We start from the raw sequence: 24022 nt of genomic DNA on the forward strand, positions 1-24022 counted from the left end.
GGCTCCTGGAACAAGAGACCCACCTGGATCCTCAGTGGATACCAAAGGCCCACAGGGTGCACGGTGTGAGTATGTGCCCCATTACTTCTGCCAGGGCTTGCCTTCTGCGTAAGCTCAAAGCCACGGAAGCCAAGCTCGCCTATAAGGAGGACCAACTGTATTACAAATAAAATACAGAAGTCAAATAAAACATTTATGAGTGGGAAACTACTTTTTCATATGCCACTGAGGGATGGGGGGGGGGTCTTTTCTTATAAAGTGAAACCAGGGGCAATCTTTTAATGATGCTGTGATTAAAATGCGGTGTGGATTCTCAGAGTCACCTAAATTTAACTCAGTGTTTGGATCTGAAGGCCAAGAGTTGGTCAGCTGTCTTTTAGGTGATGTATTCTCAACGTATTTCCTGAACACATACCAGAAATCCACAACTAAGCTGGAATATCGGGCAAAATGCTCTGCCATGTGCCTACCGACCTAGCTAGGGGTAGCCTTTATAGAGATAACTTTAAAAAATAATGGGGGGGGGAACCAAAGAACATTCTTGCCTACAAACATCTGAACAACATCATAACAAGTTCATCTAAATTTTGTGAAGTGCTTTAAAAAACCAACAAGCCTATTTAGATTTTTAGGTGGTAATTTTACAAATTTGTCAGGCAAACAAGATGTGTCAACAGACTGTGAGCTCAGAGAACGATATGCATTTGGCCAAGAACTATTGAGCAATAATTATTAATGTATTACAGCAATGTCCCAGAAGGGGATATCACAGCAGCTCATGACATTTAGCCTGACTTAATAAATGCAAATATTTGCTAAGCATAAGAAAGTTTTGGGTTACAGCTCAGGAAGAACAGGAAGATGTATGGAAATGAGCATCCACCTAAAACTATTCAACCACATTCCCTTGTGTCCACCAGAGGAAAATCAATTTGCCCACACTATATGGATTAAGCTAATGACACTAATAATTAATGTTTCTAAAATTTGTAGGAAGAATAAGTTATCAAGGTAATAAAAAGACCACAAACATTTAAGGACTTCAACAGCAGTGGATGGTATCAGACAGAAGAGGTTGCATCTTTGGGTAATAATGGGAGTTTCCAGGGAGGGTTTCCAGGGGGAATAGTCCCCAACAAAGTATGTTTCATTGGCTATACACCAGACCCTCATTTATTTTATATATTTATCTGTCTTATCTCTGTTCCCACAAGAGACTCACTCACTCAAGTGAATGGGATATAATTATTTTTCATTTACACAACGCTTTTCTTGATTTACAAAAGCCTTTACAGTCTTTGCTATTTTCATTTTTGGAAGGACTAAGAATGAACGCATTCTGTTTTCTGCTCCACTAAGACAACAACAACAAAAATCCAACACTCAAACTCATAGCCAAGCAAGGAAGAAGCCCATGTTTCTTCAGTCCAAATCAAATATATTCATTTGACCTCAATGGTCTCAAAGTTAAATTACCCTTTTATTTAAATATGGAGGGAGAGGACACAGCCACCTCTAATCTCTATTTGCAGCCTCCTCCGGTGCTAGTACCAAGGCTCAGCCAATCCTTGGAAGCATATTGGAGAGGAGGCATACAGGTTGCTGGAAAGGGGAGGCATGAAAACTTTTCTTGGAATTGAAGGTAAGATCCAAAGCATTATCTTTCAATTAGGAAGAGCCCAAACCACTAATTTTCAGTTACCAGCAACAGTTCATTCCCTTCTGCACTCTCCTTTCTTATTTTCTGTGAAGCCCACTATCTCTTACATGTATCATTAAGAGGGAAAAAGCTCCTTTACCTTTATTAAAACAAAAAGAAAATCTGTTTTCAGAACTATTGAAACATGTGAATACTAGGTTCTTAGTATGAACTGCTTTTACAAACTTTAGAATAAGATTACAGTCAACCCTCCTTATCCACAGATTTTTTACCCACGGATTCAAGCATTCACGGCTTGAAAATACTTTAAAAATATACGAATTCCCATAGGCAAACCTTGATTTTGCCCTTTTATATAAGGGGCACCATTTTACTATGCAATTGTATTTATTGGGACCAAACCCTAGCAGCTACCAAGGGTCCACTGTATTTAATATTTATTTAATAGATAGACACAGAATCACAGATAGATATCTATGAATGAGACAAAAGGCAGTATGCTTTAAACATGTAGCTGAGAAACAGTTTCACTTACCAACAAGTCTGATGACATTAAGGGTAGTGTTGGTCAGAATTGGAGCATTCACTTTATTGAGACAATAATCTGATCGTTTCCTGCTCCTCAGGGTTTCTCGAGATATGCTGGATTGAAAATACATTAGGTGTAAGTGCAAAGATGTATGCCACACCACACAAAGAAAACACCATTTATCAGGTTCCTCATTGAGAAAAAAAAAAGATGGACAATCTTCCCTTACAGTAGCTTGGCCTTTTCTAGTCATATTCCCATGGAAACTGCAGCTGAAGAAGCTTGTTTCATATCTTTAAGGGTCTGTATTAGGGTTGACAAAATAAAGACAGATAACAAACCTGGCTGGATATCACTTTAAACAGAGACCTAGAACATAGGTCTCATGGTTTCCACACTCCACTCTGCACATGCAATGAGGGATAGTTTCCTTAGGGCTGGGCCAGGACATTTTGCTAAGGCAGAATTATTCTGGCACCTGAGTGATACATCTCTTCTCCTTCCTGACAGTATGCACAAACAGAATAATAAATGTTCAGCCTTTCCTTGGTATCTCAAATCAGCTGCTTAACTGGAATACTAGGCCTGTGACAAATCTTACAATAAAAAGCTCCTTGAAACATTTGGAAAATGTTGCTCTATAGTTTTTGATGAGTCAATGAGGACGAGTTGACAGTAGGCATTTATGCTGAAACATGTCATGAAAAATAACATCCTCATGAAATGCAAAGCATGAAGGTACCTTTTTACAGGAGCATCTCCAGTCTGCTCATCAACATAGTCTCTTTTCAGTTCTTCAGGAACGTCGCTATCACTGTCATACTCCTGATAGGCACTCTTCTCTTGTTCATCCGATTCATACTATCAAAATAAAACACCGGCACTTTCAGAGTCTTCGCAACAACTCCAGAATGTGCATAAAATGCCTCAACATTTAAAGTCTCTACACAGAACACTCTGGTGTCAAGAAAGATTGTGCTGCTCACAAGCAAAGAGGTAGGGGGTGTATATATGCATACACATACAAACACAAACTACAATATTATAGATGTTTTAACAGCAACATATACCTGGCTTAGGTATCTATTATAAAAGAGAGGGTACAAAAGCTGGGTTTCCTATACTGTCTACAGTGGATGTTTATAAAATAAACCACCATTATCCACCCTGAACGACATGAGAGACTAGAAATATAAAGGAAAAAATAATCAGTATTTTCCTCAATTTTTTTTAAACATTGAACCACTTCTTAACATCAGATTTTGTTCAGCAAGAAAAACAAGGCAACTAAAACTGTCATCTACCATATATACTTGACTAAAAGGCAACCTCATGTGTAAGTTGAGGGTAGGTGTTAGTGCAAAAATGATGGACTTTGATATGACCCGTATATAAGCCAAGGATAAAACTGAAAGGATCTAAAGAATGAAGGAAGGAAAACAATGCCAATCAATTTACAAAATTCCAGCTGGCACAACTGGTTCCTTTTTAAATAAGCGTTAAAGTACATTACTTACACTGATCCATGGATAAATCAACTCAGGTTTTGGGGGTCAATTTTTTAACTAAAATTTCTAGACTTATATATGAATATATAAAGTAAGTATGAGATGCTCTTAAACGGTAATGAATTTCAGATCACTACCAATACTAGTGAAGGGCCTGGAAATAAATTACTGCCACATGTAAGATTGATGACACCCATTTATAACGTCTGCAATTCTAACTACTGTCCAATCAGACTTAAGAAAAACATGTATATAACTCATTGTTTTTTAGTGTTCCAACTTCCCCCTCACAGAATGTTCTGTATTGTTAGTGCTACAGAGGAGCCAAAAGATCACCAAGCACAAATTCATTTTCATGTCAGACTTAGTGGAATTTATTAACACAAAATGCTGAAAATAGGGATGCACACCAGCAAGTAATAATAAAAATGAGGCAAAAGAGTGGACCTGCCAAAGCCAAGTCTGCCAATTTTTACAATAAATAGAACACAGTGCAGCATTACCCGTCTATGTAGTCCAAAACAAGGTTGAAGAAGAGGGTATCACCACTTAGAAAATGCAATATAGCCAATTGCCAGTAAATGTGATCATTCTGCCCCCTAGTGATTACATTCTGCTATTATCCAGATATATCCAAAATATTTTTGCTTTTATGAAGCTATAATAAGACAGCCAGCATGATGTAGTGGTTTGTAGTGGTGCACTGGACTAGGGCTCTGGAGACCAGGGTTTGATTCCTTGTTCAGCCATGGAAACCCACAGGATGACCTTGGGCAAGTCACATTCTCTCAGCCACAGGAAATCCCAAAGGCACACAACAACAAGTTCCATAACTAAGAGTATATAGTGTAATTACTTGAACACTGGATTATGACTTTGCCATGTAAACCCACTGGATGAACTTGGAGAAGTCTCACTCTCTCAGCCTCGGAGGAAGGCAAAGACTAATCTCCTCTGAACAAATCTTACTAAGAAAACCTTGTGATAGCCTTAGGATTACCATAAGGATGAAGTCTCCTCAATGGCTGCTCCCATCCTCTAGAATTCTCTTCTGCAGAAGGCTAAGCTGGCCTCCTCTCTGCTTTTCTTTCGTTAGCAGGCAAAGCCATTTCTATTTAAGCAGACTTTTAATTGTAAAGCAAGGAAGGTTTTAATTGAGATCTGTGTTTTATCTTTTTAAACCTTTTGTATGTCTCTTAAATGATTTTTACATTGTATAATGGGGAAATTTAAATTGTGTTTAAAACTTTATTAAAGTATTTAAACTGATTCCCTTTGGAAGCTGCTTTGGCTCCCTTTATGGGAGAACAGTAGCATAAAATTAACATAAAAATAAACAAACAACAAAAATTCCTCCTCAGAAATTTTACAAGACACAGATATCCCAATATTAAGGCACACACAACAGATGGTCATTTGTCCTTCAGCTACCAACAACTTTAAAGGCCACAAACACACAAAAACACACCATGAATGAATGGAAGATCATAGAGCAGCTAATCTACTAATCTATTATATTAAAAGTCACAGAGAAAGATTAGTACATTAACTGCAGCATACATTTTGTGAAGTTAACTTCATCAGATGAATGAAATGGTCATCTGCATCCAGAGATAAACAAGTATACTCTTACAAAGAAGAAGAAGAAGAGATAGAAACAACAACATATTTGCTTTTAGAAGATATTTTCCTGTTCCAATTAACATAAGAGATGGTAGCAAATGTCTACAAAACACACAAAGAATAGAAACAAATAGATGGATGCAAGTTCCAAGTAGTCTACTCTTGACTGATGGTAACTAATGATGGAAAGGCATTTCAAAACTAATAGTATCAAACAAAACAATTGCTGAAACAAACAGAATTCCTTTTCTGTAGTCATTCTCAGGATTTCTCCCAATTAAATTCAGATTTCTCTGATATGATGGCAGTCCTTAGAGTATGCAGGTGCCTCCCAAAGTAAGCCTACTTGGTTCCTTCACTACTGGGTTTTAAGCAGCAAGTTAAGATCCTTACTTTCTCAAGGGTACGCGGGAACATTTATTATTCTTTACAACTCCACCTAACTCTGCAGTTTTTCTGCTTATGTATTAGTATCAGATCATTACCTTCCTGTGGTTTGGTAGTGATAATATTGCTGCTGTGCTCTGGTTTTATAAGTTTACTTGTTTATTGATATTAAGTGACCCTGGCTAGTGAATGAAACAATGGGGTATAAATATTGTAAAATAAACAGATTCCACAATGTGCATTTATACACAAAAATCTACAAACAGATTAAGATGTCATGTTAATTCTTTACTGAACCACAGGTAGCTGAACAAACTGATATCTACCACATAAGCAGATTTACCACTATAGAAAAGTTATTGAAATCTAATTGCCACACAATAAATTTGCACCTTCCTACTTCTCCCTAGGTGAAAGCTTTCGGAAACACTGGCAGTTCTGCAAATGATACAAAGGGGAATAGTGATTTTTTTTAAAATGATAATAGTAAGTCATTTATATCCTGCCTTTCCCCCAACATTTGGCTTCCATGTGGTTTACAGATTTAAAACAAATACAGATTAAAAGAATACAATAACATTATTAAAAGTTATATTTAAAATGCAATTAAACAATCTATAGAATTAAAACCTTTTAAAAATCTAGTAAAAGTTGGAAAATAAAAATTGAAAGGAGAGGACACATTTAAAAAGTTCCTTGCAGTCAATTCCTAAAAAGAAACAGAACAAACACAGAGGGTCTTATGAACTGGCACTAAAGTATATTAGTATTATAAAAGTGTTTCCTTACCCCATTAGATGCCAGGACATCTTCAGTCTCATCATCCTTGCTGTTGGCTGGAATTTCAAAGGGATTCCCCCCACTACAGTACTGCTCAAACAGAGTGATAGTTCTTTCTATTTCTGAAGTAGGCTGCTTGCTTGGTGATACCGAAGGGGAACGTGACTGTGCCATGAACTTAAATTCCTATTAATATGAATAAGAAGACAATTTATGGACTCTGCCATGACGTCCAAATATTGATCCATATAATGAAGTAATAATCAGTTTCCTAGAGTACTTCACAAGCACCACAGCAGTCATCCTTTAATGAACATAGCTTTCATTCTCACATTTTTCTTTTTTAGTCTCTACACTTAATGGATAATTTGATGCTTGTATAATTTTAACTAAATTGTTCCAATTATCTCAGACAACACATCCTGTGGTTTGAAAATGAAAGCCTTTCACAACATAGATTAAATTAATTACTTTATTGTAAGGATTTACGTGACTAGAGGCTTAAAAGTGAGCAACAAGAATTACAATGCATAAATAACTAGCCCAAGCATACAGTGAAATTTGGGATGTCAACAAATGTTTCAATGACCTAAGATGACTTTAATAAGATAAGATAAGGCCATTCCTCCTTTCAAAAACTTACATGAAGTTGTAATATGCTGAAGCTTGACTTAACAGGACAAAGCTCCCACGTCTCATTTTCCAAGAACATTCGCAGTTCTTCAAGTCGGGTTCTAAAACAGTTTAATGTCAGCAAAGGCACAAAGCAAAACATGTTAATCATATTTAAGCAACGATGAACAATCACAAAATGAAAAATACATGAATGAATCTAGTTGCATTTCAGTTTCAGAACATTCCATTGTAATCAGAGGCAGGAAGCTTATGGCCCTCTTGGAGTTTTGGACTCTAAACCCTTTCACCACTGGCTCTGCTGCCTCGAGCTGATGGGAGCTGCAATCCAAAAATTTGGCAGGTACAACATTCCTCACTTGGAGTTATACTTGAATTATACTAAGGAGCTGCTGATATTTTCCCTCTGCTACGTGGTTCTCCAAATGGAAACTACAGCCAGAGACAGACACACACACAGAGAGGACCAAATAGTAGGATAAAAGATGAAGTGATAAGTGGAAACTGTATTTTGCCATGAAGTTGAACAACTCTATGTGGGTACAAAGAAAAATAATGTGAGACAGAAGAAGCCTTCAGTGAGTGGGTGGCATACCATGCAAAGTGGAGTGATGGTGTGTGCTGTCGACTTTGACTAATGGCAACATCCTATATGAGAGATCTCTGACACACCTTGTTATTAACAGCCCTGCTAAGTCTTACAAACTGAGGTCTTACAAACTCAGAGTCCATGACTTGATTGCTACCACCTAAGGTGCTGATGACAGTATTAAAATGCAAAATATATACAAATGTGTGCCATTTGTCTAATGGGCCAATGTCACTAACTTGTCAAGTTGGTATATTACTTGACAAGTTATTGACACTGACCCATTATTAGTTAGTGACATTGATCCATTGCCCTGATGTGTGGTGAGAAGAATTCTGGAATTTGGGTAAGCATGGCATAATAACAATTGACCTTATTAGTAGTCATATCCAATAGGCTAATTATGACTAGACAAATGGTATCCAAAGGAAGCCCTACTTTTGAAAACTGTTCCAAAAAGTCCAAAAATATAAAGAAAAATGAAGAGATTGAAGGCTACAGCAGTGAGACATTCACACTATTTGTAGCGTTTTAGTACAGAGTGGGAAAGTCAAATAAGCAGGGGAAGAGCAGTACATCAGTGAGGTATATAAAAGTATGCATAGTGGAGAAAGAGGAAAGAAAGGGCCTTTTCCCTCTCTCTCTCATAATATTATTATCCAATGCCATGTAATGACACTGAATTGTGGAAAATTTAGGGCACCCAAAAGGAAACAGGTTTTCACATTAGCTAAATTGTGGAATTCACTGATTTAAGTTGGGATGGTAATCACCATCTTCAGACAGTATCAAAGCAGGGAATAGATACATTTAAGGCTATAAGCCCTGGAAGTCATTTTCTAGATAAGAAAGGCTGGTGCCCTCACGGTGTCCTTCCAGAGGCAGGAAAATACTTTTGGTTTAACAGATTCTTGAGAGCTGACTGCTCATGAGGAAAGGACTTTTAATAATATTGTGTATAGTCTGTATTATTTAAGGGTATGCTTTTAAATTGTTTTCAACTCTATTTAGAGTTCAATCATAAAAGGACTTTTACGTGTATTTGTTTTACCTCTGTAACCTACCTTGAGTCCCAGGACTGGGAAAAGGTTAGGGTGTGTAAGTATGCATGCATGTATGTATAAATTAGTCCTACTACAACAATGAGTAGCAGTCATGACAGGAAGATTTTCTTGTAACATTAAGCATCGGAGAACACCATTGGCAGGATGTTCTCCTTGTGGTCTTTTCAAGGACATCTGATACAGACAAGATGCTTGGTTTCGATCCACCTCAGCTTTTATGAATTATAATTATGAAATGATAACAAGTGCACATTGAAGCTTTTAAAAACTAATACTAATTTTGAACAACAAACGTAACAGTCAGTGCTTTCCTAGTGGTCCATGACAAAAAAGTACACAAGTCATCAATGCAGTAAGCTGCAAAGATCAACACCTACTGAATTACTCAACCAAAAACAAAAAGTAGTTTCAGGAACACAAATTTCAAGATGTGGGCACAGTTACACGTTTCTTTTGCCATGTCCTCTAGAGAAATACAGCAGCTGTGAGATATTCAGAATCTCAACAGATTCATTAAATTTGAGGCAGGAAGACAGCTCTGTTGGGATCAATTCCCACTGGAGAAAGAAAAGGCCACTGAGTGAGAAAACAAATTCTGTTAAATAGGCTGGGAACAAAGCTAATGTTGTATTATTATTTATTTAGAGTATTTATACCTCTTCCACAGCCATAAAAGCAAGCTATCTCTCCCTTTGAAAGTTGTGCAAACCTGGAATGTTTGGATAATCCCAAATTTTGAAGTGCAAGACATAACTAGAGATTCATTAACACACACACACACACACACACACACCAAAATACACAGGGATCTAAGCAAAGAGTTTGCCACAGTGCCATTAAACAATAAATGCAGATTCCCACATTCATGCCCTAAGTCTCTTATTTCATTGTTTAATTACATTTTATTACACCTTTCTTCTATGGAACTCAGTATACTACACATGCTTCCTTCCCTCATGTGTTTTAACTCCACAACAATGCTGTGAAGTATATCACTCTGAGAAATAATGGTAACCCAGGCTGAACCTTTGTAGGAGTTAAGCAGGGTTGCATATTAGCACCTTTCCTGTTTAATTTCTACATCAATGATATAGTAAAGAAGTTGGATGGTTTACTGTATGCTTCAGTCACAATTCTTGATTTAAAACTTTCACTGTTAATGTCTGCAGATGATTTGGTATTGGTATCTAGAACTGAGGTGGGCTTAAGGCGACTTCTTGCAAAGCTTTCATCATATTGTAAGATAAATGAATTGACAATAAATTATGACAAAACACAGGTTATGGTATTTGGGAAGCACCCCGAAAAGGACATCTGACATTTGGATGGACACATCATAAAACAAGTGAAAACATTCAAATATTTAGAATTGGTTTACTCAGATAAAACTTCTTGGAAAGAACAGATGTTAAACCATAGAATTATAAAATCATAGAGTTTGAAGAGACTGCAAGGGCCATCCAGTCCAACCCCCTGCCATGCAGGAAATCTAAACCAAAGCATCCCCAACATATGGCCATCAAGCCTCTGTTTAAAAACCTCTAAGGAAGGAGACTCCACTACACTCCAAGGGAGTATGTTCCACTGTCAAACAGCCCTTACTGCCAGGAAGTTCCTCCTAATGTTGAGGTGGAATCTCTGTTCCTGGAGCTTGCATCCATTGCTCCGGGTCCTAGTCTCTGGAGCAGCAGAAAAAAAGCTTGCTCCCTCCTCAATATGACATCCCTTCAAGTATTTAAAGAGGGCTATCATATCACCTCTTAACCTTCTCTTTTCCAGGCTAAACATCCACAGCTCCCTAAATCGTTCCTCATAGGGCATGGTTTTCAGACCCTTCACCATTTTAGTCGCCCTCCTTTGGACACGCTCCAGTTTCTCAACATCCTTTTTAAATTGTGGTGCCCAGAACTGGACACAATATTCCAGGTGGGGCCTGACCAGAGCAGAATAGAGTGGCAGTATTACTTCCCTTGATCTGGACACTATACCTCTATTGATGCAGCCTAAAATCGCATTGGCCTTGTTAACTGCCGCATCGCACTGTTGACTCATGTTCAATTTGTGGTCTACTTGGACTCCCAGATACCTTTCACACGTAGTCTCATTCAGCCAGGTGTCACCCATCCTATATCTGTGCATTTCATTTTTCCGCCCTAAGTACAATCTTATAGATCAACAAAAGCAATTTTGAAGTTTGCTGCCACTAAAGGAGGCAATTTAGTAAACCCTGCCCTGATTATATATAAAGCCAAAACAATGGCACAATCCCTCTATGGGGCTGAGATCTGGGGCACTCCAAGTCCATCAAAAATATAAAGTTTAGAACCCCCTCAGAATTATTTTTGAGGTCATTGTTAGGTCTACATAACAATGCTTTAACTGCCATGGTCAGGTTGGAAACGGGCATGCTAAGCATAGAGAGCCAAGAAGACAAAAGAATTATATGTTACTGATTTAGGTACAGGGAATGGAAAATACTAGGCTACCCAAAAAATGTTTGATAGAACTATCCAACAACATACCTATTAAAAACTGGGTGCATTATGCTGCCCAATTCAACATCATATATGGGCCCTTTCCAGAAGGGCCTTTTAGTACGTACTGTGTACGTAGTAGGGTTGCCCAGGGGCGTCTCTTTCTGATGCCCCCAACCCTACTATGTACACAGTACGTACAAAATGGTGGTGCCCATTCTACATGGCTGCCGCCGTTAGGACGTCATGACCGCACCGCCTCCAGACGGGGCGGCGCGGACGTGACGTCCTGGCGCCGCAGAAGGGCGCCTGTGGTGCCCTTTCCACAGTGCAGGAAGGAGGTCTGAAACAGAGCTCCTTCCTGGGTTTGTGGCGCTGGTGCAGCCTTTACACAGCTGTGCCAGAGTGGCCCCTTTCTCCTTTCCCCGCCGCTGTTGGGGTGTCCTTGGGGGCTGAAGCCCCAAGGACACCCCTTTCCAGGCCGCGGGAAGTGGCCTTTTGCCGCTTCCCGTGGCCTGGAAAAGCGGCGGATTGGGGCCTCAGGGCTGCAGCTGAGGCCCCGATCCGTTGGGGAAAGGGGCGGGTATGGGCCACCCCAAAGGGATGGTCTGTAACGTGCCATGGTCTCCTATCAGATGAGCTTAAAGGACTTCAGCCAGATGCACAGAAAAAGATCATTAAGAATAGAATAAGAGAAGTAGTCACACAAAGGGATTTAAATACTGTCTATTTTCCCCCATGTGCACCTTTATATCATAAACTCAAGGAGATTTGTGAACATGCAGACTACCTTAACAATTTAACATTTGTACAATTTCAGAAAGCCTTCACAGAACTAAGATTGAATATGATGATGGACACTCTGAGAAATAATGGTAACCCAGGCTGAACTGGGATCGGAGTCTAGACCTCTAACCACTGATCGATGGCCATCTGCAAGGGATGCTTTAGCTGCAGACTTCTTGCATTGGCAGGGGGTTGGATTAGGTGATTGTCAGGGTAACTTTCAACTACATTTCTAAGACTGTCTATACCACACTTTCATCTTCTGCTTATCATGTATCCTCTGTTTCTGTGAGCCTAAAATTATCTCATTTTGACACTGGAAAAGCAAATCCATCTCAAAATCTGAATTACTCTTACCCAATTGGATTGTTTATAGCTAAGCTTCCCAGTTACTGTTCTCCTACCATACACTAGATACTTAACATTCATTGTCAAATACTATCATATTCTCTAGTTAAATGTTCTGCTCATTCGTTCAGTATTGAAGGTTATATAAATCAGTGTTCCTGATGTCATTTCTCTTTTACAGTACATTATATTGCGTTTATCACTGTATCTATAGCTCACTTGTCTCTATGTCAAAGTGAACAAATGTATGAGTACACTCACTGAACAGCTCCCAGATGGAAAGCTTATATACACTAATGCATCTTCAATAACATCTAACATGTCTTAATTAAGCACACAATGGGAAGCAAGAGCTGTATGTACTTCAAACAGGGGAGCTAAAACTCCTAAAAGCTTTAGGTGATTCACACTGTAATCCATGTATAATATTTTTATAGTCTGAAAGGTTCAAAGAGCCCTGCAAAGCATTAATAGGCTAAATCTCTATGGCACCCACTCAGTATCAATCTGCAATGATCACCATCAGGAATTATTTGCTCAGACTAGTCAGAACAAGTTTAAGTATCCTTATTTGTCTAACACCTTTGAAAAAGCATCTAAACTAACTCTTGGTAATGAGTCCCTGGCAAAAGGAGTGAAACAGACAAAAAATATTTTCTGCCAAAATCCTAACCTTCTCCTTATCTAATTTATGGGGAAAAAGTAATATACGATTTTAACATTACCTTTGGGTAGTTATTTTTAAACAAGTCTTCTTGCTGTATTTTCTGTTCTGTACATTTTTATCAATATAGGTAAATATTCTCTTAAAGGCTCAAATAAGATGCAACCCTCCAAACATGTTGGAATGTATCTCTCATCATCCCTCACCATTGGATGAACTAGCTAGGACTGATGGGAGCTGGTCAAATAACATCTGGAGGGCTACACATTTCCTATCTCCATCCTAAAGATACATTCTGAGATGTAGGTACACATACGTTTACAGTAGACCTTAGCTCAGTAGTAAAAGATATCCCTTGCATGCAAAAAATCCTAGATCCAATTCTTAGCATCTCAATTACATGATCAAACAGTAGGTGATGGGACAGATCCTGAAAAACTGCCAGCAGGCAAAGTAGACAAAATAAATAAAGAAATACAAGGCGGTTCCTTATGTTCTTGTACTCCGTGGGAAGCCTGAGTGTGTTGTTACTGCACAAAATGCAGAGCTTAGAAAATTTACTGTACTATTTTGGACTACAATTTACAAAATGCTCTCCCACCTGCATTGTCAGTGAACATGCTATCAAGGGGAATTCTTAAGCGTTACAGTCATAAAAGTAACTCTCCCCTAAAGAAAGTCAATGGGATCCATCCACAAGGCAAGAATTTATTGATGCATCTGTAAAATATATGTTTTGATCGGACACACATTTCCTGTTGAAATAAACAATCACACTCTTTGGAAAGTTTCCAGGAGAAATTTTGATCAATAGCTGTTGCGTGCATTCATGTCCTTTCTAACTTATGGTGACCCTAAGGTGAATATGATGAGGTTTTCTTGGCAAAATTGGATCAGAGAGGTTTTGCCACTGTCTCCCTCTCAGGTTGAAACAGTGTGACTTGCCTAAGGTCACTTTGTAGGTTTCCATGGCCTAGAAGGGATTCAAATCCTGTTCCCCTAGAGTCCTAGCCCAACAAACCATTATATAACACTGCCTGAAAATTTAAAACATTTCCTATGGGGTATTCATACTGCAAAAGAAGAAGTTTGTGTTTATGACAAAGAAAATGATATGAACAGTTGATACTAGATACCATAAATCTCACCTGTGATAGTTCTTGAAATAGTTCACACTTTGTTTTCTAATGGATTCTTGTAAAACCTCTGATTTGCTGCCACAAAATTCCTCTCCAACTTGCATCAGCCTATAGAAAATGATATTCTGATTACATATCCACTTTGGCATGTAGTAGCAGCTGAGAACACTTTCGAAACTTAAGTCTGGTTGATTCCCACTGTTTCCCCATTTTTGCAGTCCTAAAACTGAATTTATGTGAAATACTTTTTTAAGGTTCTTTCAACAGGCTAACAAACTAAAATGCCCAAGGCTCCCTAAAGAAACCGTAAAACTTAACATTCAAATTGGCCTAGCACTATAATGAAGATCTGCCTTAAATCTAGTGGAAATCAAGGTGAATCTGACTTTTAAGGCATTTGCTTCTTCAAACCACTAAAATTGGGATTTTTCGACTTAAAACCTCATAAATGATAGCTCTTGGAACTTTAAGGAATGAAGGAAGTATAGAAACAGCCCTCTTGACCACCAACATAACTTCTATCTAAGCAGACATAAGGGCTGTACAGACAGCCCTCTTGACCACCAACATAACTTCTATCTAAGCAGACCTAGGGACTGTATAGACAGCCCGTAAGGGATGGCTGTATGCCACCCTCGGAAGCACTGGGTTGGGGATGCGGCAACTGCATGCCACACCCCAATCCGGTGGAAAAAGAACCCACAAAGAGCATGTTCTTTTTCCGTCCTGTAAAGGGCATCATAGGCAGCACAGTATGGCACAGTATTATGACGCCCCTTTGGTGCTACATTGTGTAGATGCAGCACTAGAGTGGCATTATCTTGGCGCATTGTGTAAATGGGCATGCACCAAAATGGCACCATGGAGCAGGGTCATGGCGTCGAGCATACAGACGCTACACCACTGGTCTGTACAGAGCCATAATTTTTTTAAAAAAAAACTGGTTGTACATCACTTTGGCCTAAATCCAACTAGAGTAAACCAAATGAATTAAAGGGACTTACACATGTGTTAACTCACCATTCAAAATTATGGGTCTACTTTAATTGGGACTACTTATCTTTCTGATTCCTACCATTAAGCAGGAACAGAGCAAACACACTGGAAAGTACATATTCACACTAGAAGTATAAGAGACGAAGTCTGACATGCTATGTGATGGTCCAAAAAATTTATTTCTTAAAAAGACCAACGTGTTTGGTCAACGGGCCTTTTTCAGGGACTATTATCAGAAATTTCTGAAGTTGCAGTCTGCACTCTCAAAGTGGGCCCTTTGGGTATTAGAATTCTTAGTTAGAATTCTAATATCCAGATGATCCACTTTGATTGAGAGTGCAGACTACAACTCCAGAAATTTTTGATAATAGCCCCTGAAGAAGACTAGTTTGTGATCATTTTATTTGTTTATTTGTTTATTTATTTATTTATTTGATTTTTTTGCCACCTTTGTCCTTTGAAAGGCCGAAACACAATGGGCTTTTTAAGAAATAAAAGGATTTTGACCATCACATAGCACATGGGACTTTTTCTCTTTTTATAATAAATAATAATAATAATTTTATTTGTATACCGCTTTTCCATCTGATCAAATGGTATACTCCTACCATTAAACAGCAACTTTTTTTTCTAATGTTAACTTATACTTTGTCACTTCTTCACTAAGGATAAAAGCATTTAAATACTGGCTAAAGATCTCCAAAATGGATTCTAGAAGATTCCCCAAACTCTGCCTAAAAGAACAGCTAGTTATTGGGCACCCTAACTTTTGGGTTTGTCAACTATCCCTAGTTTTGTTCCAATTAGGCTTTTCTCCTTATTTTCTTTCAGCTGGGCACACAGTTCAGGAATCCCTAAAATGAAGGACCTGGGACATCAGCGCACAATCAGATATAGCCTTGTTAGCTGGGCGTAAATCTCTTAACTGGTTAGCTAAAAATAAAACTGTATTTGGCCTTGAAAAATATCTTGAGTTGCATTTAACACAGAGCCAGAGAACAGCCTTCACCAGAGCTAGATTCGAACAATTGAACTCAATGGTAAGAACAGGACGGTTTCAAAAAATACCTTATTATGAAACATTATGTATCTGTGGAGCCCCAGCTATTGAGGATACTCCACATATCCTGTTTGACTGTTGTTTATATGATAAGGAGAGATCGCACTTTTTACAACCATTATTGAATAGAATTACTTACTGGGACCTTTCAGCTAAATTATCCTATCTTTTCTCTGGAGAGAACATACATATAGTGCGATGTGTAGCTAAATTTGTAGTCAATGCTGCTCACTTGAGAGATCAATTTATAGTACAAAACGGGGTTTCGTGTCATGGCGATGAGTTCATTTAAACACTTTCATTGTTATCTCCCACTCTGTTTTAGCTAGTTTTATTTTAGACTATTTCATTTTGTATCCTACTTTATTAAATTTGCTTTTAGTTAGTCTTTGTCAGTTTTAACCCCTTATTTGAGTTTTCAGTGTGACTCAGTTTTATCTTTGTATATACGCAGGCATTCTGATATTTTTATCTTGTATTTTACATGCTGTAATTTTTTAGCTGTATTTAGTATTCTATTGATAGGGTCAGCTGACTAATCAATAAACTTGTTGTTGTGTACCTATTGATAGCCTCCCAAAATACCTGCTGACAATATCTAGGACAAAGATGAAGTCATCATATTTGAAGTTTGACATGTCGGTGCCCAGCAAATAGGTCTTCACTTTCAGTTGGACATCCTATACAAAAACAAGGATATTAGAATCATAGAATCATAGAATCGTAGAGTTGGAAGAGACCACAAGGGCCATCCAGTCCAACCCCCTGCCATGCAGGAAATCACAATCAAAGCATCCCCGACAGATGGCCATCCAGCCTCTGCTTGAAGACCTCCAAGGAAGGAGACTCCACTACACTCCGAGGAAGTGTGTTCCACTGTCAAACAGCCCTTACTGTCAGGAAGTTCCTCCTAATGTTGAGGTGGAATCTTTTTTCCTGCAGTTTGCATCCATTGCTCTGGGTCCTAGTCTCTGGAGCAGCAGTAAACAAGCTTGCTCCCTCCTCAATATGACATCCCTTTAAATATTTGAACAGGGCTATCATATCACCTCTTAACCTTCTTTTCTCCAGGCTAAACATCCCCAGCTCCCTGAGTCGTTCCTCATAGGGCAAGGTTTCCAGACCTTTCACCATTTTAGTCGCCCTCCTTTGGACACGCTCCAGTTTCTCAATGTCCTTTTTGAATTGTGGTGCCCAGAACTGGACACAATATTCCAGGTGGGGCCTGACCAGAGCAGAATATAGTAGCACTATGACTTCCCTTGATCTAGACACTATACTTCTATTGATGCAGCCTAAAATCGCATTGGCCTTGTTAGCTGCCGCATCGCACTGTTGACTCATGTTCAACTTATGGTCTACTTGGACTCCTAGATCCCTTTCACACGTTGTTTCATTCAGCCAGGTGTCCTCCATCCTATATCTGTGCTTTTCATTTTTCCGCCCTAAGTGCAGTACCTTACATTTCTCCGTGTTGAATTTCATTTTGTTAGCTATGGCCCAGTTTTCTAGTCTGTTCAGGTCATTTTGAATCTTGATCCTGTCCTCTGGGGTATTAGCTACTCCCCCTAATTTGGTGTCATCTGCAAATTTGATAAGTATGCCCCCAATTTTGTCCTCCAAGTCATTGATAAAGATGTTGAATAGTACTGGGCCCAGAACAGAGCCCTGTGGGACCCTACTGGTCACTTCTCTCCAGGACGAAAAGGAGCCATTGTTGAGCACTCTTTGGCTTCGGCCGGTCAACCAATTACAAATCCATGTAACAGTTGCCTTGTCTAGCCCACATTTTACAAGCTTGTTTGCAAGACTATCATGGGGAACTTTGTCAAAGGCCTTACTGAAATCAAGATATACTATATCCACAGCATGCCCTTCATCTAACAAGCTGGTAATTTTATCAAAGAAAGAGATCAGGTTTGTCTGGCATGACTTCTTTCTCTGAAACCCGTGTTGACTTTTTGTGATTATGGCATTGCTTTCTAGATGTTCACAGACACTTTGTTTAATTATCTGCTCTAGAATCTTTCCTGGTATCGATGTCAGACTAACTGGACGATAATTGTTGGGATCCTCTCTTTTCCCTTTTTTGAAGATGGGGACAACATTTGCCCTCCTCCAGTCTGCTGGCACTTCTCCTGTTCTCCAGGACTTCTCAAAGATTATTGTCAATGGCTCCAACATTACATTTGCCAGTTCTTTTAATACCCTTGGATGTAGTTCATCTGGTCCTGGAGACTTATATTAGTTTAGGTTAAACAGGTATTCCTGTACTAACTCTTTGCTTATTCTGTGCTGAAATTCCTCTTTTCTGTCCTCTGCTCCATTATCGTCAGGTTGAGTTCCCTTTGCCTTTTCTGAGAAGACTGAGGCAAAGAAGGTGTTGAGTAATTCTGCCTTTTCTCTGTCCCCTGTTAGCATTTTGCCATCTTCTGCACGCAGTGGCCCTACCGTTTCCTTCTTCTTCCTTTTGCTGCGGACATATCCCAAAAAGCCTTTTTTGTTGTTCTTAACCTCTCTAGCAAGCCTGAGTTCATTCTGTGCTTTGGCTTTTCTGACTTTACCCCTACATGTGCTTGCTATTTTTTTGAATTCCTCTTTGGTGATTTCCCCATTTTTCCATTTCTTATACATGTCCCTTTTTAAATTTAGCTCAGCTGAATGTTCTTTAGTCATCCATCCTGGTTTCTTGAGACATCTCCCATTTTTCTTCCTCATTGGAACTGTTTGAAATTGTGCCTTCAGAATCTCCCTTTTAAGAAACTCCCATCCATCTTGAGCTCCCTTCTCTTTTAGTATTGTTGACCATGGGATCACACCCATTACTTCTTTAAGTTTACTAAAATCAGCTTTCCTAAAGTCTAGGATGCGTGTCTGACTCTGCCTGGCTTCTCCTTTCCATTGTATAACAAACTCCAGGAGAAGATGGTCACTCCCACCTAAGGATCCCACCACTTGCACCCCATTAACCAAGTCATCCTTGTTGGTTAGGATAAGATCTAGAATAGTTGAACCCCTTGTTGCCTCTTCTACCTTTTGGACAATATTAAAGAATCTCAAAAATGTACCACTTCATGTTTTTACTACTGATTATTATGTTGATGCTAAGAATAAACTTGGATGTCAATCTTAAATTTAAATGCATCAAATGCCCAATATAATTGCAGATTGGGTTAAAAATATGTTCAAAATATGAAGAACTTACAGCTTCCACATATACCAGTTGCTGAATCAGTGGTTTCAAAATAACGTCTGATTAGTAAACAAATCAATACAGAGCTTTCATGTTCCAAATTTAATAGTTTATTTGGAATCAAATCATGACAACAACCTCATAAAAACTTTAGGATTTTATTGTTCTTTTGCATATGTGGAACATATACTGGGCTGCTGGAGAATTTTCTTTCATTTATATTCCATCACAAAATTCAAACAAAACTTTAGCATAGCTTAAAACTGAGGACCCCTAAAATCTTGAAACAGCATTAAATGTACACAAAGAGAAGAGTCTGATGGTTATTTTAAAAAGAATGCTCCGTCTACATTTACTGTCTATTTCAGACATATTGGCAACACATTTTCATTGTTTTATGCCCTTTAAATTCTGTTTGCAGAAAATGAAACTACAGCAATAGAAATGAAGCAATCTTTTCTTGATGACAGAAGATAACAGTACAGTGGGCCCTTGATATCCACTGGGGTTTGGTTCCAGGACCCACCGTGGATACCAAAATGCTCAAGTCACATTAAATACAAAGGCAAGTAAAATGGCACCCCTTATATAAAAGGGCAAAATCAAGATTTGCCTATGGTAATTTGTATATTTTTAAAGTATTTTCAAGTTGTGAATGCTTGAATCCATGGATAAAAAAATCCGTGGATAAGGAAGCTTCACTGTATTATCATGTACCCTGACATTAACTGGATTGGGGGGAGGGAAATAAAAAAATTTCAGGTTGAGCACAGGGAGAGGCAACAAAAACACTGTGCCATATTCAAAACAAACCTGCCATATTCGTGATAGTCCATGTTCCAGTTTCTTTTTGACATAGCTGCGGTCAAAAGCAGTCTCCTCAGCACCCATAACATTGCTTCCATCTGGAAGATAATTTGAATATTTTCACACAAATTGCCAGAGAGAGAAGCGGATAACAATTTGCTCAGCCTAGGATCATTTCACTTACTCTGGACTTGCAACATTGCAAAATGTAAAAGCATTTATACAGTAGCACTAATAAGAGGAAGTTACATGTTAAGAACACTATACAAAATCCCATAAAGTGATTTGTGTAGAGAAATTCTGACTTCTCTGAAGCCTGAGATATGACACTGGAACAGCTGCAGTATCAAGTGTGTGCTCAGTCCAGGACAAGAGAAGGAAGCATGGTGAAAAGAAAAATGTAAAAGGTTGCAAACACACCAGTTTGATTGGGTTTAAACCAGCAGTTGGTGATACAATAACTCTCTCTTCACCAGTTCTTACAGCTCTAACAGAAAGGTAAGAGGGCTGTGATCTCATTCTGAGGCTGTGCCTCTAGACTAGTGATGGTGAACCTTTTCGAGGCCGAGTGCCCAAACTGCAACCCAAAACCCACTTATTTATTACAAAGTGCCATGTCCCTCTGGCTTTCTAGTAACAAACTCTGGCAAACTCTATGCTGGGGCAATGGCACATGTGCCCACAGAGGGGGCTCTGAGTGCCACCTCTGGCACGCGTGCCATAGGTTCGCCATCACTGCTCTAGACCATATTGCATTACGTATAACATAGTTCATCAGACAACCTCTCCAGATGTTGTTAGATCAAAAAACCCAAATCTCTCACCACTTGCAATGCTGGCTAGGACTGATGTGAGTTGCAGATTAACAATATGAGTTGCCTTACATTTGGTTAGTTTCACTAATAAAGCTTTTTTCTATTCCCACCTGTTTCCAAGAAACAGACGAGAGAGACAAGAAACCAACTATATGTATAAACTTGAAAAAGGTACACACTTCAACATCTTCACACTCACGAAAAGAAAGAAATTAAATAAAATACCCTGTGAACTGGAATCAAGAGTAAAAAAAGATTGGTATGGGGATAGTGAACTTGCACAAAATTCTTAACATAGTAGCCATGCTGTAGTCATGACAGAAAGTGTTTTAAAAAAAAAAAGCATAAACCACACCAGGTAGGCAGAGCTTGAAACAAAAGCATGTACCAGTTACAGAAAACGTCTTTCTCCTTCATTTATTCTCACAACAAGAATATTTATATTTGAAGCCAGGGAAATTAACCTGTTTCACCAACCTTTTAGGGCTTCTAGAACTTGGGGAGACGAATCCTATAAAACCTTTGGTAGCCTGCCTTGTCTCTTGCTTTCTGTGGGAAGCACACATGTCAGCTATCCACAGATCAATGCCCATGGAGCAGTATCCCGTTGCACCATGGTAATTAGGACCACAAGAACTGACGAGTGAATACACCAACAACTGAGCATATGTATGGCTTTATTTTGCATTTATTGTTTTTCATCTTTGCAATCAAACTGTATATTATTCTGCTAGAGCCAGCATGGCATAGTGGTTTGAGTGTTGTTGGACTACAACTCTGGAAACCAGAGTTTGATTCCCAGCTGAGCCATGAAACCCACTGGGTGAAGCAGGAAATGACTTGAAGGCATACAACAATAAGAAGATTTTGCTCTCATTCAGCTCAGAATGGATCAGGCCTCTAGATAAAGAGCCACATCAAGCAGATTAAGCACTTGGTTTCTCAGAATGTTTGAATATTTTGAAAGCATCCATTTAATACTGAGAATAATACTGCAACATGCAGAAACAATGGCACAACTTCTCCCTTCAGGAAGGGTTGAAGAATACGGACATAGGGAAAGATCCAGTATTCAAGCTGTTTTGGTGTGTGTAAAGACTATTTGCTTTTATTTAAAGTGTCTAAGATTTTTGCCAAAAATATACTCTTCCCAATTATAATGTCACTAATGTGATATACATCAGTAAACTCCGATTTCCTATAGTACTCTCCTCACATTGTTCACTATTCACTGTTCACTGGTGTAGCATTGTTGCTGGCTCACAGCTCTCATAATCTCTGACCATTGGACATGCTGCCTCTGCCTGACAGAAATTACAGTCCAATAACATCTGAAGGGCTATTTATTTGCCACTTCTGTTTATAGAGGTTCCTTTCTAGCATCAGTTTACTACTGAATATTAGTTGTCACACACTTATAGCCCATCTCACGCTTGGAGACAAACAACTTTATTCATTATGTGAAAACGCCAACAGTGGATCCACAAACCAGTTGCACGTCATTTTCTCAGATTCAGACTAACATCTGAAGAGAATATAAAGTTGTCGTTTTTTGACAAAGTGTCCAGTTCCATCCTTTGCCTACTTACTGAGAGGCAATTTCCATTAAGTGCAGTGGGACTTACTCTCTAGCAAGTGCATGTAAGACCTCAGAGTGTCCATATAATATTGAGATGATAGTTATGCACTATAACACTTCTTTAGAGTATCATTGCTAAATCTTATTGAGCCTCTAAAATAGTAATCTTCAAATTATTAACAAAAAACATCCTGTACCTAAGAAGATTTGAAGAAAATGACAATGAAGTTGAAAAGGAGGTTACAGTACCATAATGATCACTTGTGGAGGGTCACTATTGCTCATGGAGGCCAGGTATGCTAGACTGACATTTTAATGTTATGAAAGTGAAACCTGGAACATATTTTTTTTAAATACAGATAGTATTTGCAAATAGTAAGAACCATGTCCTACCAGAAGATGGAGGCGGTTCACCACAGTCATATTTTTCATGCCACTCCATGGTTCGATAGTAACTGAGCATTACCTCCCATAGGGCTTTGCAGAGGTCAGCAAGACAAGGAATGTAACTGTCCGAAGTAATGTGCTAAGCAACAAGAAAAAAGCTGTGAATTTTCCTTGTGCTTTAAAAAAAATAGCTTGTGCCAAATATAAAAAAGCAAATGCAAAAAATAAAAAAATCTACACAGAAAAAAGTACACACATACTTCAGCAAAATGTGATACATTCAAGTATCACATAAGAAGGAACACACAGAAAGAGAAACAAACCTCTTCCCTACTTCTTTTAAGATATACAAACCCTTTTTCAGTTTTAAAATCTTCATTTATTTGCTTCCATTTTTATTAATGGCACTCTGTTATGTCATTGAAACCTGAGAAACAGGGGTGAATCTAAATTATTTTTAGTGGAAACAAACCAACTACACACTATAATTTATAAAAGCTGTGTTCTTCCACAAATGATATTTAAAACTATCCATGTTTTGGCAGAATTTAACTACACATGACTTGTAATCCCATATTGGGAGAAAGATAGAATATTAATTAAATATAGACGTGATAAATAAAAAATGGAAGCAGAATCTTCCATTATCTTTCTTGCATCTGTGGCACTGGAGAGGAAGAATGCACAAGCCTATGACAAAAAAAGGGCAAAATATATCTGCTACCTGCTGAGGAGGATAGAGGCTGCATCTGCATTGCAGAAATAATGCAGTTTGACATCACTTTAACTGCCATGGCACAATGCCATGGAATTCTGGGATATGTCGTTTTATGAAATATTTAGGCTTCTATGTAAGAGAGCTCTAGAGCTGTACCAAACTACAAATCCCAGGCTTCCATACCACTGAGCCATGGCAGTTAAAGCAGTGGCAAACTGCATCATTTCTACATTGCAATGCATCTAGGGTGATAGAAGGAGGCAGTAAACAGTGGCATCTTCGC

The 24022-nt window shown here is 38.6% G+C and overlaps 1 protein-coding gene across 1 annotated transcript in view; it reads right to left on the reverse strand.

Annotated features, from left to right (window-relative positions):
- The window catches only part of VPS50 (VPS50 subunit of EARP/GARPII complex), an 88738-nt gene that overhangs the window by 32044 nt on the left and 32672 nt on the right, over window positions 1-24022 (reverse strand). The window contains exons 13-20 of the mRNA XM_089533212.1: window positions 23028-23160; window positions 20247-20338; window positions 16826-16920; window positions 14194-14292; window positions 7131-7221; window positions 6497-6673; window positions 2932-3050; window positions 2196-2302 (exon numbers count right to left, since the gene is read on the reverse strand). Coding sequence (XP_089389338.1) covers window positions 2196-2302; window positions 2932-3050; window positions 6497-6673; window positions 7131-7221; window positions 14194-14292; window positions 16826-16920; window positions 20247-20338; window positions 23028-23160 — 913 coding nt within the window. The remainder of the gene's footprint in view (window positions 1-2195; window positions 2303-2931; window positions 3051-6496; window positions 6674-7130; window positions 7222-14193; window positions 14293-16825; window positions 16921-20246; window positions 20339-23027; window positions 23161-24022) is intronic.

This window comes from Sceloporus occidentalis, unplaced genomic scaffold, assembly GCF_023333645.1.
Source record: "Sceloporus occidentalis isolate IW3139 unplaced genomic scaffold, rSceOcc1.0.p SCAF_7, whole genome shotgun sequence".
Lineage (NCBI taxonomy): Eukaryota > Metazoa > Chordata > Lepidosauria > Squamata > Phrynosomatidae > Sceloporus > Sceloporus occidentalis.